Source organism: Chinchilla lanigera, unplaced genomic scaffold (assembly GCF_000276665.1).
Source record: "Chinchilla lanigera isolate Chin_1 unplaced genomic scaffold, ChiLan1.0 scaffold00113, whole genome shotgun sequence".
Taxonomy (NCBI): Eukaryota; Metazoa; Chordata; class Mammalia; order Rodentia; family Chinchillidae; genus Chinchilla; species Chinchilla lanigera.
In genome coordinates this window covers 5,235,254-5,247,808 of record NW_004955514.1, presented here as the reverse complement: position 1 = coordinate 5,247,808, position 12,555 = coordinate 5,235,254, and the positions used below count along the sequence as shown (strand labels likewise).

The 12,555-nt window shown below is 48.3% G+C and overlaps 1 protein-coding gene across 1 annotated transcript in view; it reads right to left on the bottom strand.

Moving 5' to 3' along the window:
* The window catches only part of Stx18 (syntaxin 18), a 104,513-nt gene that overhangs the window by 24,847 nt on the left and 67,111 nt on the right, over window positions 1-12,555 (bottom strand). The window contains exon 3 of the mRNA XM_005408831.2: window positions 497-612. Coding sequence (XP_005408888.1) covers window positions 497-612 — 116 coding nt within the window. The remainder of the gene's footprint in view (window positions 1-496; window positions 613-12,555) is intronic.

Below are 12,555 nucleotides of genomic sequence, written 5' to 3'. Positions count from 1 at the left end.
CTTTAAGAGACCGGCAAAGCTCAGACGACCACCCTCCACCCTTACCCATGTCATGCACCCCGCCCTACTAAACACCGCAACGTCCACGCGGCCCCCGGCCCTCTACATGTCTGGTCTGCTCTGCAGAGGTCTCTCCCATCTTGCTCTTCTCAGATGCTTACCTTGAATGATGATGGTGGGTTTTTTCTTTTTATCTTTCTGATACTGGTGATTGACATCAGGGCCTTTGCACAGAGCAAACCTAGCCCTTTTTCACTTTTTATCCTGAAACATGGTCTCACTACGTGGCTACCTTGCTCCAGCTGGGCTCTAACTTGCAACTTTCCTGCCTCAGTCTCCCAGGCATGTGCCACCATGCCCGGCTGGATTTGAAAGTTTTAAACCCTAATTCTCAGTCAGAACCTAAGAGGGAATTGTAAGTGGTAGTGCCATACGCATCTTGTGTAACTACCCGACATATTCGTGCTTGTCTGCCTGCATCTTCAGAGTACTTTACCTTCTGTTCTGAGTTGCTGAATTGCTTCTGAACAGGTCCTCATAAATATCTGAGCGTCCTGGTCGATCTGGTCTCGCTCTGTGTCTGTCATCGTCCCATACTCAGACATGATATGGCTGAAAGAGGATAGAAGAAGAAAAGGAGGGCATCAGCAAACGACAACTTAGCCTGGGGTGCAAAGGGAGGAAAGGGCTTCCCTGGCCAAGTGACAGGGAAGCCACGGCCTTCGAGAGGAGGAGGAACAATGCACAGAGCCACACTGGGTGGAAGAAAAGCCTGGAATAGACCCCCAGGCAGGCAGGGAGAGGAGGCAGACTGGGAGCCGGGAGGTCCAGGGCTGGAGCCACAGGGCTAGGGAAGGGCAGAGCTTTGCCTCTGAGAGGCTGGGGCAGCTCCGGGGGGCTTCGGAGCACAGCGACTGAGTTAGGTCTACGCTGGCAGCTCACCCTGGGTGCTGTCTGGACAATCATGTGGGGACACAATCTGGGAATCTGGAAATACATGTGAGAAGCTAGTTTTGGCTGCTATCTTTCCAGGGAGACAAGCAGTCTTTAAAACTCACAATAAAAGAGCCTTTAGAAACAAACTGCAGGGTCTGGGGATTTAGCTCAGCGGCAAAAGCGCCTGCCTGGCAAGTGCAAGGTCGTGAGTTCGGTTCCGGGTACCGGAGAAAAACCAAAAAAAAAAGACACAAACTGCATTTCCTTTGATGTTCAGTTAAACCTAGAATGACTGCTCGTAAGAGCGTTCACTTTTTAATACTGCAGTTTGAAGCTCAAAATCCAAGAGTTCTTTACCTTGTTCATCTTTCTATGACCTGGGTGGGTGTGGCAGCATAATTAGTAATGATGATGCTACTTAGCCTAATTCGACGCTCTGGATTTTACAGCTGAAAGTTTAAGCCACAATTACAAGTTAAAGGGATCCTACATAATGCATGGATGCAAACTACTGCACTGTCACCCACCAGCCCCACTGGCCAGCGGGTCTCACTGAAGACAAAACACTGAGTCTTACTGCCCTGTGCCCACAGGGACCTTACTTCCTGCACTGGCTCCCGTGTCCTTTCACTCTGCTGACCTTGGGCAGCCACCAGTCGGCTCCTCAGCCCGGCCTACCCTCTGCTCAGACAATGTCCTCGGGCCTGGCTTCCATGACCACCCTTTGGGCTTCCTGTAGCACCGGCATGGTACGTTCTTCTACACCTGTGCTGGTTACTAGATGATGGTCTCTCAGCTCAAAGCTGCCCTTCTTTGCTTTGTACGGAGTCTGGGGCCCCCAAATTCTACTGCTGTTCCACCACTATTCGTTACTTCTACTTTTTTTTTCTTGATTGCATTCACCATTCCTCAAATATTAAATAATTATGTCTGTCTGTTTGTCTGTTTCCCTATACCTCAGATGGTGTCTGGCACATAGTGGGGGTACAAACACTAGCTGAACACGTAGTCTGATTAATCCTCACTATCCATTCACCTACTCACATACTGATACAAACCTATCGGCCGAGTCCCCATATGTCAGGGACTGGGCCGGGGCGGGGGGCTCAGAGTTGCATGAGGCTTACACCGATCTGCATGGAGAGCACTGAACTACAGCAGGGACACAGTAAGAGGAGCACAAGGAGCTGCAGTGAATGGTGGTAATACACAAGGGACAGTGGACAGCTCCTACAGGGTGGTGCAGGTAGCCTGAGGGGAAGGCACCAACACAGAGGGCAGCGGTGAAGACCAGCTACAAATTTCCAACCTGCAGGTGCTGAGCAGAATAGCCACATGTCAGCTCCACCCCACGGCACACCTGGAAGAGGAGCAAACAGGCTGGTCCCATCTAAACTAAGGATTCCAGTGATGGACCTCGGGGCTGCCTGGGTCGTATCAGAGGGGCAGCACATCAAATGCACATGGTCAGTGTCTCCACACAGACTATGTCTACCATTTGTCTGCACTATTTTTCAAATAAATGTGGATGATATTGTGATGAAAAAGTACATACTTACGTAAAACCATGTCTCACTGTGTAATAGTTGTTTCTCTAGTATTAACAGGCTTTCTAAAAACACAGTGATAAATAAGACACCATACTCCAGCTGGAACAGGGTCCCTGCAGTACAAGGACTGGGCCCACTCATGTCGTCAGTGGGATAAGCCACTGAGGGGTGATTATGACTGCATGCCACACAGCGCCTCTGTGCTCAGAGGCAGATGAAACTAGACCCTGGGTGCCCTCAGCTGGTCAAGAGACCACTGCCAGAGTCCAGGAAGACACGAAGAGCGACTTCAGTGTCCAGGATGTGTGTGCAAGTGTGGCAGATCCAAGGAACACTGAGGGGGTAATGGAGGCTGTCTGGGTGCAGAGGTAAACTCAAAGCCCAGGGAATCTGGTCTGCGCGAGTGCACATCAAGCTACAAAGGACAGAGGTGCCAGCGGGAGGGATGTTCTGGGCTAGGCCAGAGACACCTGCAGAGGTAGGGCCTTACCCAGAGGAGATGGACCCCGAGCAGACAGGAGGGTTCCTAGGATATTCGAAGAGCAACAGATGTAGAGTGGGCACCTGACAGTCATCAAAACTAATGCAAGCGTGCTGAGGATGTGGCCTCAAATTATGCTATCACAATAACAAAATCATTACTATTTTGAAAAGTCAAGTATCTGGCAAATAATTACCAAAAATATTTTCCCACAGGGTATACATATACACATTCATCAAAATTTCATTTCATTTCACTATGTACACAGAAATAATCATATTACCGATCTCAATTTACCTAGATACTAGACTCAATTAAAGGAGACTACATTGGGTATAGTTCTGGATTAGTCAATTTATTTTGTGGGGAAAGGAAAAAATTGGGTAGTAATGTTTATTTACTGGTTCTGAAATGTAAAGGAATATATTTTTATTTAGTTGATCAGAATACCAAGAAAGGTTAGTATATCAAGAAAGAATAAGTTCAGAATCACAAAATATCACTGATACTTTTCTGCCTATTAATCTAATACACAACTAGATACTTCCTGAGGAGAGATGAAAAAATAACAAATATTTTACGTTCTGTGGTAAAGATACTGAAAAGGTATGAGCAGAAGTCAGACACTACAACCTTACTTTTGCTCTATAAATACTAGATTAACAGGTGAATTTCACAACATATTTTGGACTAGAGCTATCCAGTATAAGATCAATCTGCCTAATATACATTATGAAGTTAAACACTAATGTCTGGGCTACAGAACTGAATGAAACGTAGATGCTGCTTTCAACACACTGTACTACAACAGGTGCGCCTACAGGCTTATGCATATGTTTATATATCATAAAACAAAAGCCAGCCATTATTGATACTTCCCACACACTGACGATGACCACTGTTCTTGGTACTTTCACACACATTTACCTACTTAATTCTCAAAACTTGATGAGGTAGGTACTATTATAATTCCCACCTTACAAAGGAAGCAACAGACTCAGAAGTTATATAACTTCCAAGGGCACACAGTCAGTCATTAGCAGAACTGAGACGTGAACAGGACGGGTGGGAGGGTGAGTCGGTGGTGGCCTCGGTGCGAGGGAAGGCTGAGCTTGGTGAAGATAAACACGGCAACAGCGTGTCAAACGAGGGAAGGGTCAGGAAAGGGGCCCCTCCGTCTTTGTACTTTCCAGAACCACACTGTAGGAGGTGCTCAGTAGTTTTTTTGTGGAACTGACATTTGAGGAAGGGGCAATGGCAGAGTTTGGGGTGGCAGGGATCAGAAAGGGAAGGGTGTGAGATGAGCAGAACAAATACTAGAGGCAAAGCCTCAACAAAATCTGAGATCCAGGCCTGAGTGAACACGAGGCCCTAATAACAACACAGTGAGCAGAGCAGAGAGCACTGGAAATGAGGAATGAATCAGTGCTAACCAAACGTTCTATGACTAACGCTTTGCTTGGAAAAAGAAACCAGGCAAAGGGTCTCTGAACCATTTTCTATTAATATCTTGGGAAACTAAAGGAATTTTAAGGAATACTGGATCACTTTCTGAAGTACTACAAGGACAATCACACAGTACAACTGCTACAGACCGGAGCCCGGGCTGAGGACAGTTCCCATACAAGGAAACGTTCACCACAGCCCAGTGAGCTCAAGCGAGTAAAAGCGGCGCAGCCTAAAAACTGCAATAACAGGCTGTCACACACCAGGCCCTTGAACATCCTTGCTTGCTCGGATCTTGCTTTAATTTATCTCCTCTGTTCAGTCCTACTCTTCCGAGGCCACCAGGAAAGCTGGGCGCTGCGGGAATGTCAGGAGTAGAGGCAGTGACAGAAGAGCCACTGGGAGCCAGAGGTTGGGATGAAGCGAGAGTCAGTGAGCAGCTTTTCATTGAGCTGGTCTGGCATCAGGTGGGGATGAGAGATCCAAACAGCTTTCCCACGCTCCCTAACCTAAGTGGCCCTGCCTGGTGACCATGCTGATGCCGACGCGCTGCTCTTTGCTCCCTGCCACCCCAGACCACATCCCTCCCACCTCCCTTCCCATCCTAATCACCCTGCATTCTGTTCTCTGAGCATTCCCTTTCCCTGCCGGCAGTGCCTCCTGGGGGCCCATACCCCAACTTCTAGGGCAGCAGTGCTCTGTCCTGGAGGTGCGCTCCCTCCACCCGGGTACTCCCTGACCCAGCCAGGCTGCTCCGTCACCCGAGTGAATTAAAACACGGAGCAGTGCTCAGACTGTCCATCCCAAAGCGAACATCGTACATCTCTGTTAGTTACTGTCTACCTTCAAGTCTCCTAACTGCACACACACATGGTGTTACTCCTCTCAATTTAAAAATGAAGTAAAAGCAGTTCTAGTCTACGTCTCCTACCAGCTGCTACCCAGCTTCTCTGTTTGGTAACGCTCTCAGCAGCATGTCTAGTCCTAGTCTCCACTTTTGATCATTCTCACTCAGACCTTCCCTAAACAGGCTTTTACCCTGCCTGCTCGGCAAGTCACCCCCGGCACCTGTGCGCTCAGTCCGAGCCTCCCTGCTGCTCTCGCAGACCCTGCAGGGCAGCGGACGCCTTCTCTCTGGTTTGTTTCCCCCTGGCCTCTGTGAGCCCACACAGTCCTGTCCTCTTGCTCCCTCCCCAGTGGCAGGTTGGTGGCACTTCTGCTGACACCTCTTAGCTCCCCACCCATTTCACTTACTGGGCAGGCAGGGCTGTCCCGAGCCTCTCCACGCTCCACTCACTCACGGTGACTTCATGTCATCTCTTGGCCTTGAAGACCAGTTTCATGCTGACAAGTCCCAAGGTCACGCTTCAGCCCGCACCACTCCTTGAACTTGAGACACACGCACCAAACTGCCTGCTCAGCTTCTTCAGACGTTTCATCTGCATCACGAACATGTGGACAACTGAGCCGCTGGTCTCTCCTCTCAAACGTGCTCCCCGGGGTGCTCCCCGTCTGTGCTGGTAGCAATGCTGTCCTCCCAAACCTCGGGTTGTCCTTAGCTCTTTTTATCACTGAGTTCACATCTAATCCATTAGCAAACTCTGCTGGCTTTACTTTCCAAATAACCCCAGCCCCTGGGCTCTTCTTGTCACAGCCATTGCTTCCTCTCTGGTGCATGCAGTGCCTCCCTGAACTGTGGCCTCCTACCTGGTCTGCCGCCCCCCGGCCCTCCTCGGCTACTGCGCCCGATCCACGTGGAACGCATTATCCTCTACAGCCTCTGTGAGGGCCTTGGGTGCCGTCCCACCAAAGAGTAAGACACAAACTCTTGAGGGCCACTACAGGGCCCTTCACCTGACCTGCAAGCCCAGGCGCCTACTGTCTGCACTGGCCCATGCCCATCCCCACCCCACTGGCTCCACACACAGCCTCCTCTGGTTCCCGAACCTGCAGGCACAGCACTCTCAGGACCTGCACGCTTGCTGCTGCACCTTCGCGAGTGGTCTTTCCTCAGGTATCCGCACAGACCGAACCCTTCCTTCAGCTGTTTCCACAGCGTCACCCTCTTCATGAGGACCTCCCCTACACACCTTTATAGAATTGTACCTTTTGTCATGTTTTCTATCCCTCTTCCCCTCTCCCATTCCCCACATACTCATCTTGCTTAATATCCTATATATTTCAGGGTTTTTTTTTTTTGAGGTACTGATGAATCTAGGGACGTTGCACTGAGCTACATTCCCAGCCTCCTCCCACTTCTTTTTTGAGAAAAGGTTTTGCTAAGCTGCCTAGGCTGCCTCAGCCTCCTAGAGTGCTGGGATTACCAGCATGCTCCACCATACTTGGCTATCCCCAAAATGAAGTTCCATAAAGAACTTTTGACTATTCATTCACTGTTATATCCCCATAGTTAAGAGAGATGCTTCACAGTTGGGCTGATCGATCAATAATTAAGTGGACAGTATGGCTGTGGTACAGCTACAGCTGTACTCCAGGGAGCCATCCAGAGGTGATTTCACTACCACCCTCAACCCTACAGACACATCCTGCTGTGGTCCAGATCAACACCTCCTGTGGGCTCAGGCGGGGCTTTTGTTCATCGTTAGGAGTCGGGGCTGGTGGGAAGGGAGTGGATCACAGGTGTGACCAGGATGGCGTCTCTTCCTCCACCTGTTCTCTGACACCTGGCCACCATGCCTGCCCAGCTCCCTGCTGCTTTGGAGCCAGCCAACCATGGACTGAAACCTCTGACACCATGAGCCCATGAACCTCTTCTCCTTTAAATTCTGGATATTGGTTATTAGGTGTCAGTGACAAGGAAAGTAGCCAAGACAGCCCTACTCCAGAGTGTTCTCAAGTTTGTCCCAGCAATGAGGAAAGAAATGAAGTGCCCTGCTCCAGAGTATTGTAGAGATTGTCCCAGCAATGAGGAAAATAAGTAAGATAGCCCTGGTCCACAGGGTTCTAGAGATTGTCCCAGCAATGAGGAAAATAAGTAAGATAGCCCTGGTCCACAGGGTTCTAGAGATTGTCCCAGCAATGAGGAAAATAAGTAAGACAGCCCTGCTCCAGAGTGTTCTAGAGACTGTATCAGCCAGGAGGAAAGTAATGAAGACAGCCTTGCTCCACAGTGTTCTAGAGAATGTCCCAGCAACGAGGAAAGTAACGAAGTGCCCTGCTCCAGAGTACTGTAGAGAATGTCCCAGCAATGAGGAAAGTAACGAAGATAGCCCTGCTCCAGAGTGTTCTTGAGAAAACCTCTGGCACTAATAAGCAGGAATGTGTGGATTCTGAGTTCAGAATCCCATGGAGAAAAGGGATGAGCAACGTATGCAGCTTCCATGCCAGCTGTCAGGCCACAGACCTCTTCCTTGGCGCGGCCCCTTCCACTCCCCCGCCACCCTCACATTTCCAGGGGACACGTGGAGGGACAGAGGAGGTCCACAGCCTCCTGGGGAGTGAATGGGGAGTCCTGCTCTCAGCAAACTTGGGGCTTTTCCCTAACCCACACTCAACCTAGCACCTAGTCTGGCTCAACAAGGAATCATAAGAGAACACACTCCCTCTGAGACAACAGGGTAGGTCAGCAGGCTCAGTGCCTCTGTCCCGTTCTGTGGGCTCTTGGGCCTCTCCTTTCACAAGCAATGTGAGGGACAGGCGGAGGGACAGGAGTCTTGCTTGCCCCTCCTGGAAACCAGCTCATCAGAAACTGAGGCTAAAGGGGTCAGGAGCTCATAAATCAGCAAGGTTCTGCTTCTAAGGGAGCGTGCACCCTGTAGACAGAGCAGACCTGCAAATGACTAACTCCAAGGACATCAGATTAACATCCTTCTACTCTATATTTTGATTTAATGGAAACTCAGCTCAGTGAAACTAAAAAGGTCTAAAGTTTAATTTGCTAAAACTGATTACTCAAAAGGTGATGCTCCTTTAGGATACATATACACAACCTTTCAAAGTGGAAACTGATAATGCTGTCATGCTTTTAGTATAAACAACAAAAACTAAGAAAGATTTTTCCCCCAAGCAGTTTTGTTGTCAGGATATTGTGGAAAATGTATATAAACCAGAGAAGCTAGGGAAGAAGCTATTTTTAATTAAGATTATTAAGATTATTCAGAGATCCAGCCAGCGGCTACCAGGTTGCATGCTGTTCTGCTCCAGTAAAATGTCATTACTAAAAACAAACAAACAAACAAATTAAATGGGTCAATAAAGTCTGAGCTCTACATTCTGGAAAAGTTATAGCTTCCTAATTATACCAAACTAACATAGCCTCATAGGTCTGTAGGCAGTATTTATATACGCAGCCGTTCACTTTAGGGATTACACTCCATATAAAATGCCCCAGGAGCAGGCCACAGGCAGCAGTCGCATCACTGCGTTGGGAGCCGGGGGAGTGACAAAGCAAGCTGGGAGCAGGCTTCCACCTCTGGGAGGGGTAGCCTGGTGGAGAGATAGGGTGGCAGGGGCAGTGAGGAAGTGCTTCTCCTCTGGCCCTCAGGTTTCCACAGATCAGCTTCCCCAGGACACATCTGGCTTCTGTGCTCCTCACCCTCTACTTGTGGGAGGAGCAGGGTCTTCTCTGACTGTCCCCTGGGCAAAGAACTGGGCATACACCAGCCTCCACTCCTCTCTCTCTCTGAGATATGCCTGCTGTAGACCACAGAGTTCTGTTCTGATCCTCTCTCATGTGCTGCGGAGGGGCCTGGCGGCTGTCTGGGCTCTGGGCACCATGACTGTTCAGGGACACTAATACCTGAATGCGTCTGTGTAGTTCAGCGTCCAAGGCCAACTACCTGCAGACCTAAGCTCTGGCTGTCAACCTGATTTTACCAATGACATGCCTGATAAGACGTCACCAGTGTGACTCCTGTATCCTGTGGCTCCCCTCCCCTGGCCCACCCACAGGAAGAAGAGGTAGGTTGTTTTGTTCAGTAACCAACCCTCCCCGAGTGTGTCATAAGCCAAATGAGTTCTAACTCAATTACCATCCACCAAGGGACCCCTGTGTGGCAGGAACGCTCACACCCATCTTATTTCATCTTTACAATAGCACTGGCCACCTTTTATCAAAAGAAAATAGGAACAAAGATGTTAAGTGAGTCGTGTACCCTCTAATGCATGGCAGAGCTGAGACCATGGTGTGACTGGCCCCCAAGCCCATGCTCTTTCGAAGGCACCAGAACAGGGTTAGGTGTGGGACTTGGGCTCCATGGCTTGGCAGTGAATCACTGGCCCCAGGAAAGTGAGCAGCAGAGTGAGTGTCTACCATGAAAGGAGGACTGGTCAAGACTAAGGGCTCCAGGGCTATAGTGATGATGCTTAAGAGGGCATGAGCTGGGATTTGTCCCCAGGCCCAGGTATACTACCACTGAAGCTGGGGCTGGGGGTCAGGCCCAAGGCCTGCTACGCTGAGATACCAGTGGGAGTTGCGGAAGCTGGGGACACTGGAAAGCAGTGGTGTGGGGATCTAGCCAAGTCCAAGGCTAACTGCCTCAGCAGCACCATTACAATCAGAAGCGTGACACTACTGCGCTCGCACAGGTGCACCGTGACACGAGCACTGCTCCTGCACTGCATTTCAATTACACCGTCTCCTCTGAACCTCTTGCCTGCCTCCTCCTCAGGGTGGTCGCTCCCGCTGTTGGCCACACAAACTTTTTCTGAGAAGGGCCTACTATAAACACGCCAGCATTTGTGAGCCTTGTGTTCTGCCCTGCTACTCAATTCTGTCTGGGCGCAAAAGCAGTGATAGCATGCAAACAAAGGTGTGCCTGTGCCAGCAAATCCCCATCAGAAACACTGGAATTTGGATTTCATACAATTCTCACAGGCGGTAAAATATTACTCTTGTTATTATTTTCCTCAACCATTTAAAAGTACAAAACAACTCTTAGCTAACAAGCAGTGGACTGGAGCTGGCCGCAGGCTGTGGCCTGCCGAGCTCTGGTTTAGGGGGAGGCGCTGCATCCCACACGTGGAAGGGCTCTCGCGGGGTCACACGTCTCCGGGTGGCTGCTGCAAAGCCACCATTTCCTGCATTCACCTTGCTGGATGCCTTTTCAAAGCAGAGTTAACAATGGAGCTGTATGAAAGGTCTCTGTGATTACATCTTTAACCAAAGTTTCCAGGTACCAAAGAAAGAAATTGGAGGTTGACAGGTTTATATCAGTTTTATAGTTCCAAATCCACTGTGGCTTCCATTTTATAGCCTATCAAATTAGTACTCCATACATATATACACCTTTAGAAATAAAATTTACACTGCCATCTAGCGTTAAGCAACTATTTTAACAGAGAAGTTAAGAAGGTTTTCTTCACACTATGCATCACGATAATTATTTTAGTATATTCCAAAATAATACAAATGAAATGCATTTAAAAAGATAAAATTGCCCATGTTAAGTGTAAGTCGACAACAGTATCAGGAACTATTTAAAACTCACTGGAGGTGAAGTATTTTCTCTGCCGAAGAATTTATATGAAGTATTTCCATTTTGTATATACTGACAAAGTTAAAAAAGCAAAAACAGAAAAAAAAATCCACAGACTTCTTTTAAATTCTGAAACTCCGAGAGGAAGGTTCCTGAAGAGTAAGTATCTTGTCTTGAAATGAAATCCTAACAAGATGCTCCTAATCTGCCATTTCTGATGTCACGCTCAGCGTTTTCACTCATTTGCATGGTGCATTTGATGAGGGTCCCCATAGTAAAGGCTGCTGTAGCGGAGGGAACGGGGAGATGGCCCCTGCTCGGGAGCTCCTGTATATGCTGAGACCCTGAAGCTGTCCCAGAAGCTGTTTTGGTCAAAATGCTTTCTTTCTCAGTCTACCTAGTCTTTCCAAAAGGCATTTTAGGTGGTTTAGAACATCCTTACACCTGTACAATGAGCCCCTATTGAGCGAGAGACTGTCTTTTTCATCTCTGTCTGTTTGAATAGTAAGAATAAGTACTCAGGAGGAACAGATCAGGAGCTGAGCAGGCGGGTGGTAGACAGATAACTGTAGATTTCTCTTTTTAATGCAAAGTAGGGACAAGTAAGACAAAAGGGCTAAAAACAGAATCCTGGGTAGATGGAGGATAAAGAGGCAAAAAATAGAGTAGACAGAGCGAAACTTGCAGTTGGTCTTCTGTATTCACGAACATGCTCACTTTGGCAGACTCAACTATTGAAAAAAGTTCAGATGGAAATAAAAGCATCTGTAATAGACAGGTAAGCCCTTTCTTCCTGGTTAGTCCCGACACAATACAGTATGACAACTACCTATACAGCATTTACCTTGTACTGGGTGCTATAAGGAATCCAGAAGGGACTTCAGGCATATGCAGTTACTACATCTTTTTACATCAGGGGCTTGAGCATCCATGGACTAGTGTCTTGGCTGGAGGGTGGTCCTGGAACCCAACCCTTTGCTGCTACCAAAAGGTGACTGTACCACTCTAAAGAAGTCCAGGAGTGAGAAATCTGAAGAAACTGAGAAATTTTAAGAGCTGAGAAAAGGCCAGGAAAGTAGTCAACATCATTGTCATTAGAGAAAGACAAATTTAAGATGCTGTGAGTTAGCACCTCAGACTTCAGTTACAATGACTTACAATTAAAGACACTATCCACACTAAACATGTGCAAGGACTGGGACACACAACTCCTGTGCATAGCTACCAGGAGAGTCAAAACTACTTTGGAAAAATTGTTTGGTAGTTATTTTAAAGCCCTGTGCACACCTGCCACATGTGTGACCCAGAAATCTCACTCCCAGGCATTCATTCAATGAATATGTCTGTTCAAGACAACATGCATGGAAGATGCACCCTCACAGCTGCTTTATTCATGGCAGCCCTCAATGAGGAACGCCCCAACCTTCCCTGTTAGAGAAATAAACTGTGGCAGCCTCACACTGAATGCAGTAATAAAAAGCAGAACACTGGTACTATAGCAAAATGCTGTGCGAAGGAAGGAAGAACACAAGACAATGTACTGTGACTCCAATTTATACTTAGTCTGAGAAAAAGCCACTGGGTTTGGTGATTAGAAAGCCAGAGATTAGGGGCTGGGGATTTAGCTCAGCGGCAAAAGCGCCTGCCTGGCAAGCGCAAGGTCGTGAGTTCGGTTCCCGGTACCGGAGAAAAACCGAAAAACCAA